We start from the raw sequence: 20,501 nt of genomic DNA, 5'->3' as shown, positions 1-20,501 counted from the left end.
AAGAAGGGATTCAAGGCAAGAATAGAGATTGCTCATGGGAGGACGTGGGACCATCAATCAGCTGCTTTCTGATCAACAGGGGAACAGACCGACATTGATATTTATACCTACTGCCCAGGAAATGAAGAATGGGGAGATTCACCATGAATGATGGTGATTGCACATTCATAACTGCCTAACAGGATTTCTATTTTTTTTTCAATTTCCTAATGGTGTCAGAGGTGGCCTAAGACATTTTGCTGTTTGGCACTGAAACAGCAAAGTAAAGTTAAAGTAAAGTGATAATAATAATAATAATAATAATAATAATAATAATATAGACAGATTACTACTCTATAGGGATTCTGAAATCATCTGCCTGATGTGGGTTGCCTCACCTTGATTACTTTAGATCATGTAAGAACACTCAACTTCAAGTAGACTTCATCATGAAGTGGTTAGGGGGACAAAAACCCAGAATGCTTAAATGGAAAAAAATGGCTGTATGAGGGCACTCTAAAATGATTCTGCCCTTTAGGGGCAGTTTTTTTTACCTGCTATCTTCCTGATTTTTGGTGAATGAAAAAAGTAGAAACCCTCAAAACCCTTGGTCTTCCCAGTCCTCCCCCCCCCCCCCCCGCCCCAGCAGCATCCAGTGCCTTGTTTGATCCCATTTCTATGCATTAAAAAAACAAAAAACAAACCACAAGTTCCAAAGTATGGTAACTATAGTCAGCACGCACAGAAATCTCTAGGAAATGGTTATAGGCTTTATAAGGTGGTTCCCCCTGCTGGGAACATTTGCTATGGTTGGTCTTAGTTTGGCATCTGAATCCTCACATCTGGTCCAGCTTCACCAGTATGAGCACTATTAGCAGGGTGTGTCTGTATGCAGTAAATGTGTCATCAGCAGATTTTCTTGTATCCATCAGTCTATTTCTTTTGAGGAGTTGGATTTGTAGAATGATGGCTGCATGGGATACTGGACAAAGAAACTCTTTAGATTATGTTGCTTCCCTTGGCTCTGGCATCCTTCATGATCCTTGAAAATACATTGCTTTAAATAAGCAAATGTATAATTTCTGTATGCATTAAAATAGGCATGGGTTAAACACAATGGGTTGGGTATGGAGGAATATAAAATGCATTGGGAAGTAAACTGCCAGAGTCACTCTCTCTTCCTTTCACTGTGAACTTTCTTAGCTTCATTGTTTTGTGATCAAGGGAAGCCATTCCCCAAGCTTGGCTTCATGTTTCCTTCCAATCTTACATAATGCTTTCAATCCTAACTTGTAGCACCACCTGCTGCCAGAGCTTTGAGCAAATCACAAAGAGCCCTGAATCCAGGCCCAAGTTGCTACAAATGCACAAAGTATCTATCACCTACACTACAGGCTTATGACATTATGTGGAGTGTTTTTGGTGGCATACACTGGTTCTGCTGTAGTTTATCCACGAGGCCTACCAGTTCCCATTCCACAACATACAGCTCCAAGGCTAAACTGTAGCAGAACAGTGTATGCTGCCATGGCGGCAACACAGGAGGAAACCAGGCACTGTGGACGCTTCCCCCCATAGGATTGGGTAAGTCAGGTGATGCAGGGCGTGAGGCGATGGGTTCCCCACGCCCCCTGATGGGCATGGACAGATTTGCCATGGTGCATGGCAATTCTGAAGGCCAGTATGATTAGATACTATGTTTTCTCCTTATTTTTTCGAGTGAATGTTTGGCAACTTTGAGCCAAATTGAAGTCCTCAAGATCTTTTGGGGAAAGTATGACAGTTAAGTGGATATAAAACTGATAAAACCTTCTAATATGTATACATGTTTCCAAAAAGGATTGAAGAAAATCAAAGCTGCAGATACGATGAAGAATTCATAATCCCAAAGTTAGGGTATTTTAACCATGTATCATTTTATTCTCTTAATTTTGCCACCCAGGTAAATTATTTCACTGCAGTAGTAATGTTTTCTTCATAGAACCTCATCTCACAAGGAGAGGGGGAAGTGGAGAAAATAGTCTTCTAAGGACCTCTTCACAGGGGGCATATTTTGGCAGCAACTCCAGTTCCTTGGCAGCTTTGCCATGGAGCCTGACAGCTCCCATCACACCCTTGAGAAGTACTTCTGAGGTGGCTCTGTGGCAAAACTGCTGCAGAACTGGTATCACTGCAAAAAAAAAAAAAAACAAACAAAAAAAAACATTGGCAGTGGAAACATGGGACACTTTCCACAGTTGCATTGCCCTCAACGGGGCAAGCCGGCTGGTGGACACTTTCCTCCATGTGATAACGTAGTGGGGAAGCCAGGATGGTGCGGGGTGTGGGGTGATAGGTTCCCATGTCCCTGGATGTGTGCTGCTATAATTACCACAGACTGCGGTGATTCCGCCGACACATCTGAAGAGGTTCAAGATGTGATGTTCAGGGGTCCTCTGTTTCCAAAGAAAACTGAGAATTTAACAATATTTCCCATCCCACCTTAAAATACCCAGTTTTAGCCATTTCTATGGACAGGTAGAGCAGTGGAATTGATTTCTCTCTGACTTCATAATCCCCCCCTTTCCATACACTTTAAAAACAAAATCCAGGGTCAACCACCAGAAACAGCCATTTGATGAGCTCCGTGGGACTCCATCTTTGAAGTGAATAAAGACTCCCCTTTTTTCTTATCTACGGCCAAGCCTTGAATGTACACACCCAATTCAACTTTGTCAGTCTTATATATCCTAAACTACACTTGCTCCTAGTTTAATCTAAGTATTGTACTTGCCAACCCAACTTCGTTAAATGTCATACTGTCTTTCTTTTTGAATGACACTGTGGAGACAATGGGTTTTCATTATAAGATTTCCTTTGCTATAGCATAATTATTCTCCCTGTGCAATCTATATATAGGGTTTCCACCCTAAACCAGAAACACTTTGACCTAAATCAACATCTGGCGAAAAAAAGGCCACTTGCAGACCCAGCAAACACTTGTGCAAATTGTAGCAATGGGGATGAATAATCGCTTTCAACTGTGGATGTATCTGGCCCTCATTTTTGTTTTCAAAATTTTCTTGGATAAAATTTTCCAGATAAAAATGAAACCACTGCATGTAGAAATAAATGGAAACTATGGGCCCCTGGGACTTGTTAGAATGGTTAAAATGTAGTTCTCCCAACCTAAAGATGAATAGCTATCAAAACTATGCCATAATGGGATGGGATGCTAAAAAAAGAGAAAAGCTTTGGATCTCCTAAGTAGAAAAAACCTTTTGATTTTTCTCCATGAAATCAGTTGGTAGTTGAATATGACATGAATGCACATGTATATTTGATTGTTTTCAATGCTACAGCTGTGAACCCAAGGCTTGGACTGAAAAGGGTGCAAAAGGTACACATGAATACAATGTGTGTACATGTACATGCACACCTGTGTGCATGCTGGAGCAAAAGATGAAGAATGGTCTAAATGTCTTATTGATGCTTTCCTGTCACTTTTCTAGACATGGCTCACTGGGCGTTTCCAGTGCAAAGAGGATTATACAAGGCACACTTCAATCTCCCTGCTCTCGCTGGCCCTCTCCCCTGTCTCCAGTAAGAAAGACTGGTCTGGTCCGGTGCTGCTATACAAGGGCTGGTGAGGGGGAAGTCTCAAGAAAATGGCAGAGCAGGAAAAAGACTAGTCCTTCTGCTTTCCCTGAACACGATAGCCCTTGGCTCCCCCTGGCAGTGAGCAATGCAGGAGCTGGAAGGATCAGGCCACGTGGCTATATCTCCTCATCCTCATTTGCCTTGCTCCAACGGTGACAGCAGTTGGCTGTGATGCCTAGAAGGAAGTTGGTGGCAACTGAAGCGATGGAGACCACGAAGCCCACAAAGGCAATGAAGAGATAATCATCCAGTGTCAAGGTCAGGTGGCAGGCCTTGAAGCTTTCCTCTGTCAGGGAAAACAAGGGGGCTCCTTCCACTTCAGGTGGCTCCCGGCATTCTGCCAGCTGTGTATCTGAAAGAAGATTGGGATAATATACACATGTATGCATATACAAAAAAAAATAATCTGAAAAGTGAGAGCAGGTTATATCTCTGAACTGCTTAGCACTTCCCCTCTGGAATTCATGAACTATGCAGGTCATGATCATATTTAGGCTTTTCTATACAGCATCCGACAATTATGTATTTCATATGGAAAAACAGCCACTTCTGCCTCCTTCTGGTACCCCAGATTTCATGCCCTCTGGTTACTCTGTTTTCTCCAGGGTATCTCCAGATGAAATTACTTCCAATTCTTCATCAGTATTATGACTATTTCTTATTATTTTAGTATTTTAGATACACTATTTTTAAAAAACAAAAACTTTATTGGCCTTAATTTGAAAACCAAAAGCGATGTCACATTTAATGGATGGAGAATTGAGGTAAAGACTGAAATAGCAGTTTGATCATTTCAATACAAGTAATCATGAATCTGAAAAAATGCATTTTTTTTCATCCAATGCACTCCTTTTCCAGTACTTGTTAACTTCAGATCCAGATATTTATTTGTAGTTTTTAGTAGGAAAGGGATGTGTCTCAGCTGGGTTATGTATTCATCAGAATCCACATGCATCTATATTTCAACCCAATTTCATTGGTACATCCCTAGACAGTATATCTGGTATTTAGACATATTAATGTTTAGATCTATTTCAGTCTTATTTCAGGTCTGGACAGCTTTGATTACCTTGGTGTATGATCTAAGGACCTCATCACATTGGTGAGGGGAAGCAGGGTGATTTGCCAGCCAATTCTGGGCGAAGCGTCGTAGGATACTTGCACCACAGTTGATCTATGGAGCCCTGCCAGAAGTGAATGTGCATCGTGTGATGGCTGGTGTGGGGATCTATAGATCAGCTATGCTGCAAACATCCTATGATGCTTGCAAAGACCTGAATGATGAAATCCTGCTGCACCTCTTGGCTGCTATCAACACACTTAACCATGGTATTCTTTTAAATCACCTCACTGGGGTGGGACTTTCTTGGAGGGGCAGTCTCATAGTGTAGTGTTGGCGAATTCCTGTTTAACTCCATGTCCATTGATCTTTGGAGTTCCAAAGCATTCTGTTTTGCTCCCTACGTTATTTAACATATGATGCATGAAACTTCTGGGAAAGATTGCTCCAAGTTTTGAGGTGTCACTAGTCTGCTGATCATACCCATATACTCTATTATCTTGTTCCACTTACTTCGAAGAAAGCTGTTTCTGTGCTAACCTGGGACTTGGCAGCTGTAATGGACCGAATGAGGACAAAAAATATTAAATTCCTCTTCGGTTAAAAAAATACCTGGAAACATGGATTCAGCTTGTATTAGATGGGGTTACACTCTCCTTGAAAACACAGACACAGTTTGGGAAGACTTCCTGGATTTAGCACTGAGCCTGGAAGCCCAGGTTTCAAGAGTGATAAGCAGTGCATTTGCATACTTAAAAGTTGTTGCATCAACTATGCCCATTATTGGAGAAGTTGGATCTAGCCACAGTAATACATGGTTTAGTTACATCCCATTTGAGTTACTGTAATACACTCTGTGTGGGTTAATGTGTGGGCATTGGTTGCCAACACTGTGAACCACCCTGAGTCCCCTACGGGGTTGAGAAGGGCAGTATACAAATACCACAAAAATAAATAAATAAATAAATAAATAAATGTGCTCAAAACTTTACTTGACCCCAAAAACTGCAGTCATATTCGTAACTGAGGATGGTAACAAGGAGCACATAACTTCTATTTTACAATAGATCAACAAACCGCAGTCCATTTTCCAGGGACAATTCTAAATGCTGGTGTCCAGGCTGTTTGAAGAACTGTATCTCCATGTATGAGCCAATAAGAGCTCTAAGGGCCCCTTCCACACACCTATATAAAATTCCACATTATCTACTTTGAACTGGAATATAGGGCAGTGTGGACTCAGATAACCCAGTTCAAAGCAGATATTATGGGATTCTTTGCCTTGATATTCTGGGTTATATAGCTGCGTGGAAGGGGTCTAAGATCAAGTGGAGAGGTTTCTGTCCTGTCCCAAGTTTATTTGTTTGTAACTAGGGAGTAGGCCTTTTAATGGTAGTTCTCAGACTTTGAACTCTCTCCCTAGGGCTCTTCCACACAGCCCTATATCCCAGAATATCAAGGCAGAAAATCCCACAATATCTGCTTTGAACTGGGTTATCTTACTCCACACTCAGATAATGTGGGATTTCCTGCCTTGACATTCTGGGATATAGGGCTGTGTGGAGGAGCCGCTATAGAGGCCAGAGTGGCCCTGTCTTGCTCTCCTTCCATCACTAAGTGAATTGTTTGTTTTTTAAAATAATGTTCATATTTTTACCTTTATTGAATATTTTGTTTTGTTTTTAACTGCATTGTTTTTACCATTTGCATTTGCCTTCATTCTCATAATGGAGTGAAAAGTGTGATATGAATTAATATCACCACCATCATCATCCTTTTCACTGTACTGAGTCTCTTTGTACCTCAGTTTGCTTTTAGCAGTGCCTGTTAACACATTGTATTGTTGAAGGCTTTCATGGCTGGCTTCACTGGGTTATTGTAGGTTTTTCGGGCTATATGTCCCTATTTATTTATTTATTTATTTCTTGCACTTATTGACCGCCACTCTCAGCCCTAGGGCGACTCATGGCGGTGAACAACAACATAGAAAAGACCGTTTACAATAAATCAAGACAGTACACAACAATCTACTACTACATAACATATACTTATACTAAAAATCCGCTTCGTCATATCCTGGGGTCATAGTCGATTTCATAGTCGTAGTCCATTCCGGTCATCATTTCCAATGATATGGCACTTCAGTTGAAGGCCAACTCGAAGAGCCATGTTTTCAGGCTCCTACGAAAGGCCATAAGGGAGGGCGCCTGTCTAACTTCGGCAGGGAGGGTGTTCCACAGCCGGGGGGCCACCACCGAGAAGGCTCGCTCTCTCGTCCCCGCCAGGCGTGCCTGTGAGGCAGGCGGGACCGAGAGAAGGGCCTCCCCGGATGATCTCAAGGTCCTCGTGGGCTCGTAGGCCGAGATGCGGTCTGCAAGGTATTTTGGGCCGGAACCGTTTAGGGCTTTGTAGGATAACACCAGCACCTTAAATTGGGCCCGGTAGCAAATCGGCAGCCAGTGGAGCTGGGACAGCAGGGGCGTTGTATGCTCCCTGCGCCCTGCTCCTGTTAACAACATGGCTGCCGCGCGCTGGACTAGCTGAAGCTTCCGGGCCGTCTTCAAGGGCAGCCCCACATAGAGAGCGTTGCAGTAGTCGAGGCGGGATGTGACCAAAGCGTGTACCACCGTGGCCAAGTCAGACTTCCCAAGATACGGGCGCAGCTGGCGCACGAGCCTAAGCTGTGCAAATGCTCCCCTGGTCACCACTGAAACCTGGGGATCCAGGCTCAGCGACGAGTCCAGGGTCACACCCAAGCTGCGAACCTGCGCCTTCAAGGGGAGTGCGACCCCGTCCAGCACAGGCTGTAACCCTATACCCTGCTCGGCCTTGCGACTGACCAGGAGTACCTCTGTCTTGTCTGGATTTAGTTTCAGTTTGTTCGCCCTCATCCAGACCATTACAGCGGCCAGGCACCGGTTCAGGACTTCGACGGCCTCCTTAGTAGCAGGTGGGAAGGAGTGACAGAGTTGGACGTCATCTGCGTACAGGTGACACCGCACCCCGAAACTCTGGATGATCTCACCCAGCGGCTTCATGTAGATGTTAAACAGCATGGGGGACAAGATGGAGCCCTGAGGAACCCCACAGGTCAACGGCTGTGGTGTTGAACAGGAGTCCCCCAATAACACCTTCTGGGTACGACCCTCCAGAAATGACCGGAGCCACTGCAAAGCAGTGCCCCCAAGACCCATCTCTGCAAGGCGCCCCAGAAGAATACCGTGGTCGACGGTATCGAAGGCCACTGAGAGGTCCAGGAGCACCAACAGGGACACACTCCCCCTGTCTAGCTCCCGGCGCAGATCATCCACTAAGGCGACCAAGACCGTCTCGGTACCATGTCCCGGTCTGAAACCAGACTGTGCCGGATCCAGATAATCCGTGTCTCTCAAGAATACCTGGAGTTGTGAGGCCACCACGCTTTCCATGACTTTGCCCAAGAAGGGAAGATTGGAAACAGGCCGAAAGTTGTCAAATTTGGTGGGGTCCAGTGATGGTTTCTTCAACAGCGGCTTTATAACAGCCTGTTTTAGGCTCGCTGGAATCTTGCCTTCCCGAAGGGAGGCATTAACCACCACCGTTACCCACTCGGCCAATCCCCCTCTGGCCTCCTTCAGAAGCCAGGATGGGCAGGGGTCTAGGATGGACGTGGTGGGTCTCATTCCTCCAAGTATCTTGTCCACATCCTCGGGCTTCACAAACTGAAAAGAATCCAACAAAATAGGACAAGCAGGTGCTTGTGTCACATCCACGGAGACTGCATTTAATGTGGCGTCCAGCCCAGAGCGGATCAAAGCGACTTTGTCTGAAGACATGTTTGGGCTATATGCCCATGTTCTAGAAGTAGGAGAGAATGCTTCTAGAACATGGCCATATAGCCGAAAAAACCTACAACAACCCTGTTAACACAGTTTCTCATTGACTCTATATCTAGAATATCTCCAAGATGGTTCATGCATTTGATGAAGTATCTTCTAGTCCAGTGGTGCACAACCTGTGAATTCAACCCCCAGAAGTCTTAGCCAGCTTGCCCAATGGCCAGGAAATCCAAAGCTGAAACCCAAAACACCTAGAGGGCTACAGCTTGTGCATCCTTGCTCTACTCAAGACTTCATACTATGTTTTCGTATTGAGTTTTCAATACTGAAAACCCCTTCTGAAACTTTACCATATTTACCTTAACTCATCTTACATGTTCAGGTTTCTTTCTTTGGTCTCATCCCCATTTTTAATTTTCTGGCCTTTCCTTACATTTCATTGTTATATATAATTCAGACTTAGTAGTGTCACACTGTGCAGTTCATAGACTGAAATTCTTCAGACTACAAATGTACACGTGTGTACATTTCTAAATGTCCTCTTCTCTTTTCCCCAAACCCTTTCTTATAAAGACCTTGCATATCACAACGGGAGGGATTTGAAGTTAGAATTTTTCAAAAGATATTCAGTTTTTTGGTTTAATGGTTGAGTTGGGGATGGGGGTGGATGGGACCATGCAAATCTGTAACCCTTTGCCTGTAATTCGTTAAGGTATACAGAAAACTGGGTGAGTTTTTGCAAAGATCAACACCAAGGTTAAGGTAGATGTATAGGTAAAGAAAGAAAGGGTCCACATGCATGGGTGTTGCATGGATTAATAAATGCAAGTGATTTCTCTTGCTCCAATCAACAGGGTATAACTACAGAGGTTTGAATATACCGTTTGGAGCTCTTTGCAAATTGCTGTTGGGGTGTCGAGCTCTGTTATTTTTCTCCTGCAGATTATTGATACAATGCTCTTTGGAAAGGACAATTTGTTTTGTAAGTAAGTCGCTCAATTAAGCTATATTTTATTTTGAATGTTGAAGGACTATATTTTCTGCTACATCTGGATAAAGGTGTTTATTTTCTTCTCTGCTTAAACTACTGTAAAGAGTAAAGGAATTTTCTTTTTGCACAAGCCTTCTGTGACCGCTGCCCCCTTCATAACCAGCTATATAAAATCAATGTTCTAAAAAAGCTGTAACAAGGATGCAAGGGTTATGGTTAAGGCAAGGAAGAGTGCAGGATTTCCTGTCTCCAGAATCTCTAGCTTGCGGCTTGTAAAATAAGCATGAAGGTTAGGTAAGAACTAATCTAGCATGGACACAGAGAGAGGGTGCTTATTTATGATTCCTCATGCAATCTGAGGATCCATCACTTTACAAGGATACACAAGAGAAGTGAGGAAAACAGCATGATGGCACATCACAAGGGCAGCTTGCCCAGCATATATAATTTCCATTCAGCTCTGACAGCCATTCAGTTTTAATGGATTGAATGTATCTGAGTGGTCTCAAAAGACCATTTTCAGAATAGTGATGTAGTCATTGAAAAACTCCCCACGTGGCCATCTAATCATAGGGAATGCTGGTTGTCAAGCTTCCAACTGTGTGGTATTGTGAGCATTACCACAACCAGCCATATGTCCAGAGAGCTTGTTATAATGCTCCCGTGTCCCTTAACAACCTTCTGTGGGGTGGCGGTTGCAGTTGCACCTAGGGCCAGTCTTCTATAGCTTCTAGTCTAGAGACAGACAAATTGTAGGGAGGTAACTGGGGGTGGGAGGGTGGGGAGACACAAATTTAAGGCATTGTTTTACACAGATAAGAATTCTGTCACCCCAAATAAAAAGGGGTCTAATAGCACCTTAGAGAATAATTGAGAGAACAAAGAGGATATGAATGCTTATGCTACCACCTTTTTTCAGTCTCTAAGGTGTGTATGCTATTCCAAACTAATATCGAAGGCTTTCATGGCCAGAATCACTGGGTTGTAGATTTTTTGGGCTGTATGGCCATATTCTAGAAGCATTCTCTCCTGACATTTCACCTGCATCCTCAGAGCTGTGAGGAATGTCAGGAATGAGTTCTGATCCCAAATGAAGTTTTCTGTCACTCCTTAAGTTTCTACCATTGCAGGAACTTAACAAATCAGGTGACTATTTAGAAGTACAATTCAGACATCCGAAGAAAAAGAACACACAAAGTTACTGAGGGAATGCAAATGCAGCAAATGTATGCATTCGAAATGCGAACAATTTTCAATGCCTCATTCTCCGCAGTGCTACACATTTGGAGATAAAAAGCTAGAATTCAATTGTGTATGTGTGTAGAATTCTTATTTGGAGAAACAGTGTCCTCACTTGGCCCTCTCCTCTTGACTACACCCCAACGAAGTGATTGTCACTATGCTCATGAAAATCTGCAGAAGAATCTGTGGGTTCTTATGTAGCCAGAGGCTGAGGATGTGGCTAGAATTGCCACTGCACCCCTAATATGCTTCTTTGGAACCATCCTTTTGTTTCAGGATATCCTATAATAAAGGGGTGAAATACATAATATGAGTGAACTAGCCCAAACTTGCATTATTTCTAACAAAAGGAGAATCTGTGACATTGCTGTCTGGGTAGGAACTGGCAGAGGCAGGAGAAGTCTCCAACAGGCCTGTAGCCAGGATTTCGTTTTGGGGGGGGGGGCTGATTTTTTTCGGGGGGGATTTGAGGGGACTGAGTTTCGGGGGGGGGGGGCTGAGTCTGAGTGAAAGAGGGTCTAGCCTAGCAAACCTTTTGTATCGTTACCCCAATACCCCCATGCATATGGGATATATTGAGTATGGTGATCAGATCATGATATGAATAAACATAACAGTTTAAATAATGCACCAGTAAGGCCTTTTCGCGAACCACCATGAGAATTTCGGGGGGGGGAAGCCCCCTGAGCCCCCCCCCCCCCAGCTACATGCCTGGTCTCCAAGCATGCTTGGCTATAGATGTATCTGGCACTGCCCTCTGGCAGAAGCAGTGCTCTTCATGCTCTTGTCTCATCCAGTCACACTTTTAAGAGCTGTAGGAACCCTCCTGAATCACAATCTAACACCACCTCAGAGTCAGGATTCCAACTGTGTGACCTTGGCAAACCTTAACAGGATTCTTGTGTTCCATTCCTGGGTCCTACAGGCCCAGGTGGAAAGTTCAGAGATCCCACCCTTATGGTGGCCTCAGGGGACCCACCGTGAATGTTTCTGCCCTGGCCTTTTCAGCATTTTTTTTTTTAAATGACACTATCTTTTAGAACAGGGGTCCTCAAACTTTTTAAACAGAGGGCCAGGTCACAGTCCTTCAAACTGTTGGAGGGCCAGATTATAATTTGAAAAGAAATAAATAAATGAATTCTTATGCACACTGCACATATCATATTTGTAGTTTAAAAACAATGCAACAATTAAAATGAAGAACAATTTTAACAAATATAAACTCATTAGCATTTCAATGGGAAATGTTGGTCTGGTTTTGGCTCATGAGATAGGATTGTTGTTGTTGTGTACTTTCAAGTAGTTTCAGATTTAGGTTGACCCTGAACGAGGGCTGGGTAAATGACCTTGGAGGGCTGTATCTGGTCCCCGGGCCTTAGGTTGAGGAACCCTGCCTTAGAACTTCTCTTCCATAGATCACTATTACAGGAAAATGAAAAATAAACAGACTCTCCTTTTCTCAGTTTGGTTCACAGGCACAATATCTGTGCTCAGTCAGGCATCAAACAACTGACTGCTTCTACCACACTGATTTTCTTTAGGGCACGTGTGTGTGTGTGTGTGTGTGTGTTTATGTGCCTGTTGACATATGACCATATTAATTCCATAGGGTTTTCTTTGGCAAGGAATACTCAGGGGTGATTTTGCCAGTTCTTTTCTCTAAAACAGAGCCTAAAGCACTTGGCAGTTTTTGGCACTTTCTCACCCAAGTATCAACCAGGGCTTATCCTACCCCTTGTTATGCTAATGTGTGCAAGTTCAACACATGACCATGTACTTCAGTGAGCCGCCTTCATTGAACATAACTATCATACTGTTTTTCCTGGTGGCATTGCTTAAAGGACCCAGGAAGGTAACACATGCTTGTGTTTTGCTACTGGCTCTTTTCCTCTACTTCTGATGCATTTTCATAGAGTTGGAAGAGACCTCATGTGCCATCCAATACAACCCCTTGTCAAGAAGCAGGAAAATCACATTCCCTGCTAGTCTTTCAATTCGTATCCATTTCCAGAGCATGGAGAAGTTACTTTTTTGCCCCATAACTCTACCAAAGGCCATACTTTCTAGCAAATTCTGGGAACTTCTTCAATCAACATCTATTCTGTTCTACTTCCTCACAGGAGCCCCAACATGATTCTGTATTGCTGGTCTTCCTTAAGAATTATCCTGCTTTTCCTTGTGATTCTAAAAGAGCCATTTAGATCAACAGCTTAAACAAACAGGTGGGGAGCGCAATTTATTTCTAGCATTCTTTACTGATAGTAAATGTAGGTATAACAAAGTACTGCATTGTCACGATCACACACTGTCTCTCTCCTTGGTGAAATTTCAGATATCTCTTAACTGTTTGTAGCAGGGTTTATCATCTGATTTATAATTTCTAATAATTTCTAGTAAATAATATAGGAAAACTTTCTAATAATGCCAGATTTGAATTGGAGTGAGAAAAACCAAATGCCTTCCCTGGGATGATCAAATTGTAACTTTTCATTTTCTTAGGCGCCCTTTCTCACTACACTATCATAGTATTGAGAATTCATTTTAACAGTCATGGCTGCATCCTATAAAATAATGGGATTTGTGCTTTAGGAAGATGCATTCAGAATCCTCAGCCAGAGAACTCTTCTGGTGCTTCTTAGCAAACTACAGAGCCCAAGATTTCACATGATATTTCCATGACAGTTTAAAGTGGAATGATAGTGCTGTGCTTTTGTAGTATGAAAAAGTTCACAGTCTCACAGTGACTGCCTGGGGAACAGAAGACTCTCACTTCAGATGGAGGGGTAAAGAGTTATGTGGTGAGACAGGAAAGAGAGCCCAAACTAAAGCTAAGAAATGGACTGTTGTTGGATTTCACTTACCTGACATGCACCGCTGGATCCTGTTTCTCAACCACTTCAGCAGTGGCTCCATGGTACAACCACACACCCAGGGATTGCCTGAAATCTGAAGAGTCACCAGGCCTGTGAGACCTTCCAGAGCTTCAAGGCTAAGGAAAGAGAGCCCCCCATAGCTGAGATCAAGGTCACGGAGTTGGACTAAGCCTTGGAAAGCCTGGGGGTGTACCTTCCTCAGCCATGGATTGTGGCTCAAGTCAATATGCACCAGATTGTAGGCCTCCTGGAACATATTGGGCACAACTTGAGTCAAGTTGTTGTAGCTCAAGTCCAGATAGGACAGGCGCTTGGAGGTCAGAAAAAGTCCAGAAGGTAATTCAACCAGGGAGTTGTTTCGCAAGTCCAACACCCTCAATTCAGTATAGCATGTAAGGTATCCAGCAGGGATAGTTGTGAGGCGGTTGTGAGCCAGACTTAAGTTCCGAGTGTCCAACGGAAGATCTGGTGGCACCGAAAAGAGCCGAAGCCCACTGCAGTCCACAACCTGGCTGCGGCATGTGCACAGAACTGGACAGCCAGTGACAGCACTGGCAAAGACCACCACCACTGCTACAAGGAAAGGGTTCAGTATCATGGCAGGGTAGCAGTGGGGTGCAAACTGCTCTCCCCCCAGCTGAACACAGTCTGCACTCATTTTGGCAAGGTAAACGCTACATGGTAGAGAAGAAGCCAATCCAGAAGGGAGAACAATGGATGGAGACAGAAACCAGAAAATGTGAGCAAGTACACATGAAGCCTGCTACAATCTGGCTGGAAGAAAGGTGGGATATTGAATCCTAACTTCTCCTAATCTTGAGGCACTTATAGAGATATGTACCATAAAAGAGCTCTGATGCGACCAGAAGCTGATGACCTTTAGTACTTAATTAGCTGCCTGAATATCTTTCCCTGTGGGTGGACAAGTTGAAGAGAGATGTCTACCAGCATACATGCTGTTTGATGGGCCTGGCCTTGGTCTATGGAGAAATTAAAAATGCATGGCAAAAAGAAACATATTTAAACAAAGTTGGTCATTTTACCCAGTGTTTGTTGATTCTTGGATCTCTTGAGCTTGAATTAAGAGAATCTTTTTTATTTTCATTTTTTACCCTGTGTTATCTATTGGAGACTTAACATGCTGATGGCTCTCATGGATGTTCATTGTCACACAAGACATATATAATGTGTCCAATAAATGTTGCTGTCCTGGTACATCCACTTGCAGTTTTATAGAACTGACAGCATTTTCTCTTTGAGGAGAAGAAGTGCCATTGGAAAGGATGTTAGAGGCATTGTTAAAGGTGTCATTATGGAAGTGTCCTTAGAAATGAGCATTCATAAATGAAATGTGAGGTTTTAAGAGCTCTCCATGTTCCATTGCTGATAAAGTTGTCAGTATACTCTTAATAAGCGTGCTGCTGAATTGGAGATGTCTTGGTGAGGCTCTCTTGGAAAGGTCAGGAGGAACTATGGCTGGACACAAGCCACAAAGGAGTCCACAACTTCATTTGTCTGGAAAGAAGGTTGGCAGTCATTTTTCAGTTTATGGGAGTGTTCCTTACTCTGGAAGTACCAAAAAGCCACAGAATACCACAGAATTGACAGCATGGAAACATGGTGTTTCTTTCTTTAAAATGCTGTCCCAGATATATGAGAGGAAATGTCCACAGGATCTGAATAAAATAAAAGGGCCAGGACACAAGATGTGATGCTTTCTTATAAGTTTGTCCTTCGTTCACAGCAGACATTAGCAGAATTCTTGCTGAGTAACCTGCCAATGAAACAATACAAATCAAAGATTTGGAAAAGATGTCACAGATCAACTTTGAGCTTTTACCTGATCCTGTTGGGACCACAATCCTTTAGTTTGTAATCCTTGTGAATTCAACTGGTGGTGGCTGGTTTCTCCCATATCAGGGGCTCCGTGAATCTTTTTATGGTTTTATTTCAAAGGTTAAAGGAGCTGTCTATGGTCCTGAATCTAGTTTGGAAATACAATCAGCCCTCCACTTTTTCTGGAGTTAGGGATGTAGGATGTCTGCAGAAGTAGGAAAATGTGAATTTAAAGAAAATCACGGTTTCCCCCCCTATGAGAACACTTTTCTATGAATCCCTTGGTCCTCCAGCATGAGTCTATGGAAATATGTTAGATGACAAAAAATGCCCAGAAAACTATTTTCTTTAGGAATCTAGTTCTTCCAGTGAGACTCCATAGTCAACCTCTGGTGGAGATTGATCATAGAGTCTCATTGGAGGATCTGAATACTCCTAGAGATATCGCTTTGAGCACATCTGTAAATAATCAGATTTGCAAAAGTGAAGCCTGCAAATGTGGGGGACCAACTGTAGTTTGATACATTAGATGTAGTCCAAATATGAGTACAGCAACCCACTGAAATGAGAACCATCAGCTGCCTATGTGTTCAGCCTGACATCTCAACAAGATTATTTCCTTCTTTAGTCTTATTTATAACATTAGCTACTGTAAATTAATTACAAACCAAGCATTGGATTTAGAAACTTTATCTATGGTATTTTATCTGAGGACTCCATGTAGTTTTATTACTATGCCCCTGCTATTTCATGCAGAGGGGAAAATTGGAACACGAACTAGATATATGTCACAGCTCACCTGACCCGTTGAGGAATTTATCATAAAAGGCCAAAGGAACAAATTAAAATACTAGTTTGAGGTTTGTATTACTAATTTGAAGTAATACATTTCAGTTCTGCAACTAACTCCTGTTTTAGTGTTGGTTAAGACTTGTGGCAGACTTAATACATTTCTGTTCTGTGTCTAACTCCTGTTTATCAGGCAGCACTGGGATAGTACATGGCTCTTGTCAACAGATCTTAGTCTCAATGACCTACATTGCCATCTTTCATGCCAGGCCCAAGGGCACCACCCACCCAGAGAGGTCTACTGAGGCATCTTGTGCCTCCTTGAGATGTGAAGCACCTTTGGGCCTCTCGCAGCAGAGAACTTGAAATTGTGTTCTGTTGGAGAAATGGCTCTATCTCTCAGAATTCCTACTTCTCTTTTATTTATGATCCCTCCGTTCACTGCGTGACACATGCACTTCCCTGAACTATACTTCCATTCTTATCCCTTTCTTCAAACATCTCTTTCCCCTTCCATAGCTTTCTTCCTCCAGCATCATCTCAACCTCTCTTAATCTTTCTTCTTGTTTCTTTCCTTCCCTGATTCCTTTCATTTCCTATGTCTCCTGAACAACAACCATGCAAAAAATATAATTTACTCATATTCCTCTCTGAGCTTATATTCTATCTTTTGCATATCTTTGCACCCATTGCCTTCTCTCCTGACACCACTGTAGATGCAATCTTTCTTCCATACCATCCACTTTCATACCATCCACTTTCACCCCACTAAAGACACACCCTGCTCACGGGACATGGGGAACACCAAAACCTTACTTTTCTCACCAAGACCCAGTAAGCATGCAGTCCCCTTTCCCCCCCTGTGCTTCTTTATGTCTTTTCTTCAAAGAAGATACTTACTCTGAGGAGATGAAATGTACATCTATATATTTCCAATTTTTGTGGCTCGGCTCAGCTCTGGTCTCGACTTTTCTTGATCCATCGAGGTGCCTCCTTCGTGACAAGGACTGTGTCTTCCCATTCCACTCCGCCTCTTCTTGCCTCCTTTCACCCTTCCCTCATCTGTGCCTCCAGAAGGCAAGGAGATGCAGAGGGAATTTCAATGTCAGCCTCTCATGGACTCACTCACAGCTGCCGGTGCTGGATGCATGTGTGTGTGTGTGTGTGTGTGTGTGCATGTCATTTCAGCCAGGTCTTTCCCCACCTCCTCCTCCTCTTCCTTCCCCTTCTCTCCCTCCTCCCTGCTCTCTCTTCCCTTCCCTCCCTCCCTCTCTCCCTCCCTCCCTCTCTCTTTTTTCCTTGAGGGCCAGGTGCTGACGTTTCACTGTCTCTTAGCAACTGCCTCCTCATCTCTGAGCAACAGGAGTGCTGGCTGCAGACCCCACTGAGCTGAGGCAGCAGGGAAGAAGGGGAGGGGGAGATAAGAGAAGGAGAGCATAAGGATGAAGCAACTGATGGAATAAAAAAGGCACCCACGGGATCCCAGAGATAACAGAGTGAGGACACACATGGGGAGGAGGGGAAAGCAGATTCAGGCAGACGAGTGGTAGTGGTGGTTGGAGTCTTGGGAGATAGACATGGACAGAAAAGTATTAGTCATATGGGGAGACACACAAGAACACCCATGCTCAGAAATTGTGGTGGCGGAGGAGGTAGAATGGGAATAAATAGACATCATACAAGCAGCTTCTCTTTGCTGGCAGACTTTTCTCCAAGAGCAGCATATATTGGCCACCAGGAAACGTCTTCCAAATGCTGGCCTTGCCTGGAGATCGACTTTTGCTCTTGCCAGCAGCTTGAGACAGCAGACAGGCTGCTCTGGCAGCCATATTGGCATTCTCACCCACTACCCCGCTGCTTCTGCGGCCCACTGCTGCTTCACAAGAGCTTTTGATTAGGTATTTATTATTCCCTACTGGGGAGAGAGGGTTATTTTTCGCCTCTCCCTGTAGGGGTTTTGGCACCTATTAGGAGATGTTTCATGTCTGTTTTCGCATTGCTGGCATCTGGTGGGGGACACAGATGGTACAAACGCCCAGGAGAAAAGTTGGCTTTTTCACTTTATGTAGAGCCTTCCCTGGAGTAGATATTAATTGGTTGTCATTTCAAGATCACACTAGGTTGCAAAGGACCTCCTGCTTAAGATGGACTTCAGAAATACAGATAGATCAATTGCCAGCTAAAGTCACAGCAGCACCTTTTCACCCCAAATGCACAAAAGTTTGGTTTATGCTAATTTAAAACTTCAACTTAGAATTGAAGTGGCTAAATACCCAATAGATAGAAGCATCCTTCATGGCCTTAGCCTTTTGGCAAGCCATCTGTGAAGTCTGTGTTCTAAAAGCAACCACAGAAAACTGGGTCGTCTACATTCAGTTCACAAACTTTCCGCTTCAAAGATCACGTGAAAACTCTTGTCGTTACTACCTCTGTTATATTTATTTATATTTTGCCTTTCCTCCAATCTAGACCTTAAGGCAGCTTACAAATCACAAGAGATGAAGCTTTAAACTTGTTATAATTCAAAAATTTAAAAATATAATTAAACAATAGGTTTTAAAACAGTTAAAAGCAAGCCTATTTTTTAAAAAAGTACAGCACATTATACAAAGCTTTCCTTCTTGAGCAATTATCCATTGAAGGACTGCCAAAATAAAAAGGTCTCATACTCTGCAGTTGTCCTGATTTGGTGGTGACTGTCCCTATTATTTATCTGCTGTCCCACTTTTTCAATTGTTTTAAAAATGTCCCAGCTTTCTTTCTTCCTCCCACGTTTCCCCTTTGTATTACTTCAGTTGCTGCAAACAAAGTGCAAAAGTAGCTTGTGTTCAGTTACGTAACTCAGGAGCAAGGAGAGAAGAAGAATAGAGTCACACAAAGGCAAAGTGCTGAAACCTCTTCTAGCTTGGGGGTTCTTCCTGACTAAAAACCTTTGCCATCTTGACCACATCTTGACCACACTGATATCACTTGGCCAAATCTGTACCAGCAGTCATGTCACTACGGGGGTACTGAAGGTATGAACAGCACTGAGTACACCATCAGATGCGATGACACAATAATGTCTTGTCTCAAAAATCTACATGTAGTGAAGATTTTGAAAATGTATTATTTTATTTTTTTCAAATCCCAGTCATTAGATATAATCACACAACCATATTTTTCAGCACAGATTACAAGTAATTATACCCAATATACTTACAAACCTAAAATTCCACGAAACCATCTAACAATTGTCTGAAATCTCCAGTCCTCCTGCCAATTTAGAGCTCCAAACAGATCTAATGAAGATGCACAGGTTGAAGGCAAAAAAGGAAATTGATTTACCACCTCTTCACATGGCCCTTGGGACCATGCTGTTTCGCCACCAGCTGTCAGCAAAAGAGAAGGTGCACAGGGTAACTTGTGAACCCCGTGTGCCCTCCCTCCTTCCACCATCATATGGTGGGGATGGAACAAGGTGTTTTGGCGGTCTGTCCCCATCCTATGGGAGAAAGGGTGGCAACATGCACTGTCGCATTGCCCCTTTCCCCACTATATGGGAAAAAGAGAGGAAAGAGCGGCTAGCTCCATCAGTGGCAGGGGAAGCGTCTTGTGATGCTTCCTCTCCACTTTGGAAGGAATATGGGCAGGGCCAAGTCAGTGTTGTTTGATGATGCTTGACAGGCCCCAACTAAAAGAAGAAAAAGGGGCACAAAAAAGCCCTGTGGGAAGAGGTCCTTATTCAGCAATGACCAAGGTTGATGCTGGGGGACAACAACTCCCAAATCCAGCAGGGTTTTCAGTTACAAGCATGGCCATTAGATAGAGAATTTACACACATTTGTGCAAGACTTAACTTGCAAATGAATTCCTAGTCACTACTCAAACCTGATCTTCAAGGCCCATGGATGAACGCAAGAATACAATCAAGTTCTACAGAGAAAGACCTCGATGGACTAAACCACAAGAGGCATTTCCACAATTAAGAACAATGGGAGAAAACATTTGACTTACAAACAATTATTAGAAAAAGGAACAGTATAGAAACAAAAAATATTACAAGAGCTTCAAAAACAAGATTCGACGATGAATTGGTTCCACTATTTATTTATTTATTTATTTAGCAATTTTGTATACCGGTCTTCTCCCCTCTATCACAAAACAATCATTAAAAACATCATATAACATATTCAATTAAGACGTTATAACAGCAAAATGCAATCACAGTCAACTACAACAGAGATAAAAAAGGGGGAACACACGAGTTAGAAAATTAATAGAATTTATTATTA

At 43.1% G+C, this 20,501-nt stretch overlaps 1 protein-coding gene across 1 annotated transcript; it reads right to left on the bottom strand.

Moving 5' to 3' along the window:
• Window positions 1–1,876: 1,876 nt before the first annotated feature.
• Window positions 1,877–15,315, bottom strand: LRRC55 (leucine rich repeat containing 55). Its single transcript, XM_060772024.2, has 2 exons — window positions 13,591–15,315; window positions 1,877–3,970 (listed from the first exon to the last, which is right to left on the bottom strand). Exons 1-2 carry the CDS (start codon window positions 14,258–14,260, stop codon window positions 3,735–3,737), a joined length of 906 nt encoding a protein of 301 aa, XP_060628007.2. The 5' UTR covers window positions 14,261–15,315; the 3' UTR covers window positions 1,877–3,734.
• Between the last annotated feature and the right edge of the window lie 5,186 nt (window positions 15,316–20,501).

The sequence above is a fragment of the Anolis sagrei genome, chromosome 1, assembly GCF_037176765.1.
Source record: "Anolis sagrei isolate rAnoSag1 chromosome 1, rAnoSag1.mat, whole genome shotgun sequence".
NCBI classification, from domain to species: domain Eukaryota; kingdom Metazoa; phylum Chordata; class Lepidosauria; order Squamata; family Dactyloidae; genus Anolis; species Anolis sagrei.
This window is presented reverse-complemented; position numbering and strand designations above follow the sequence as displayed.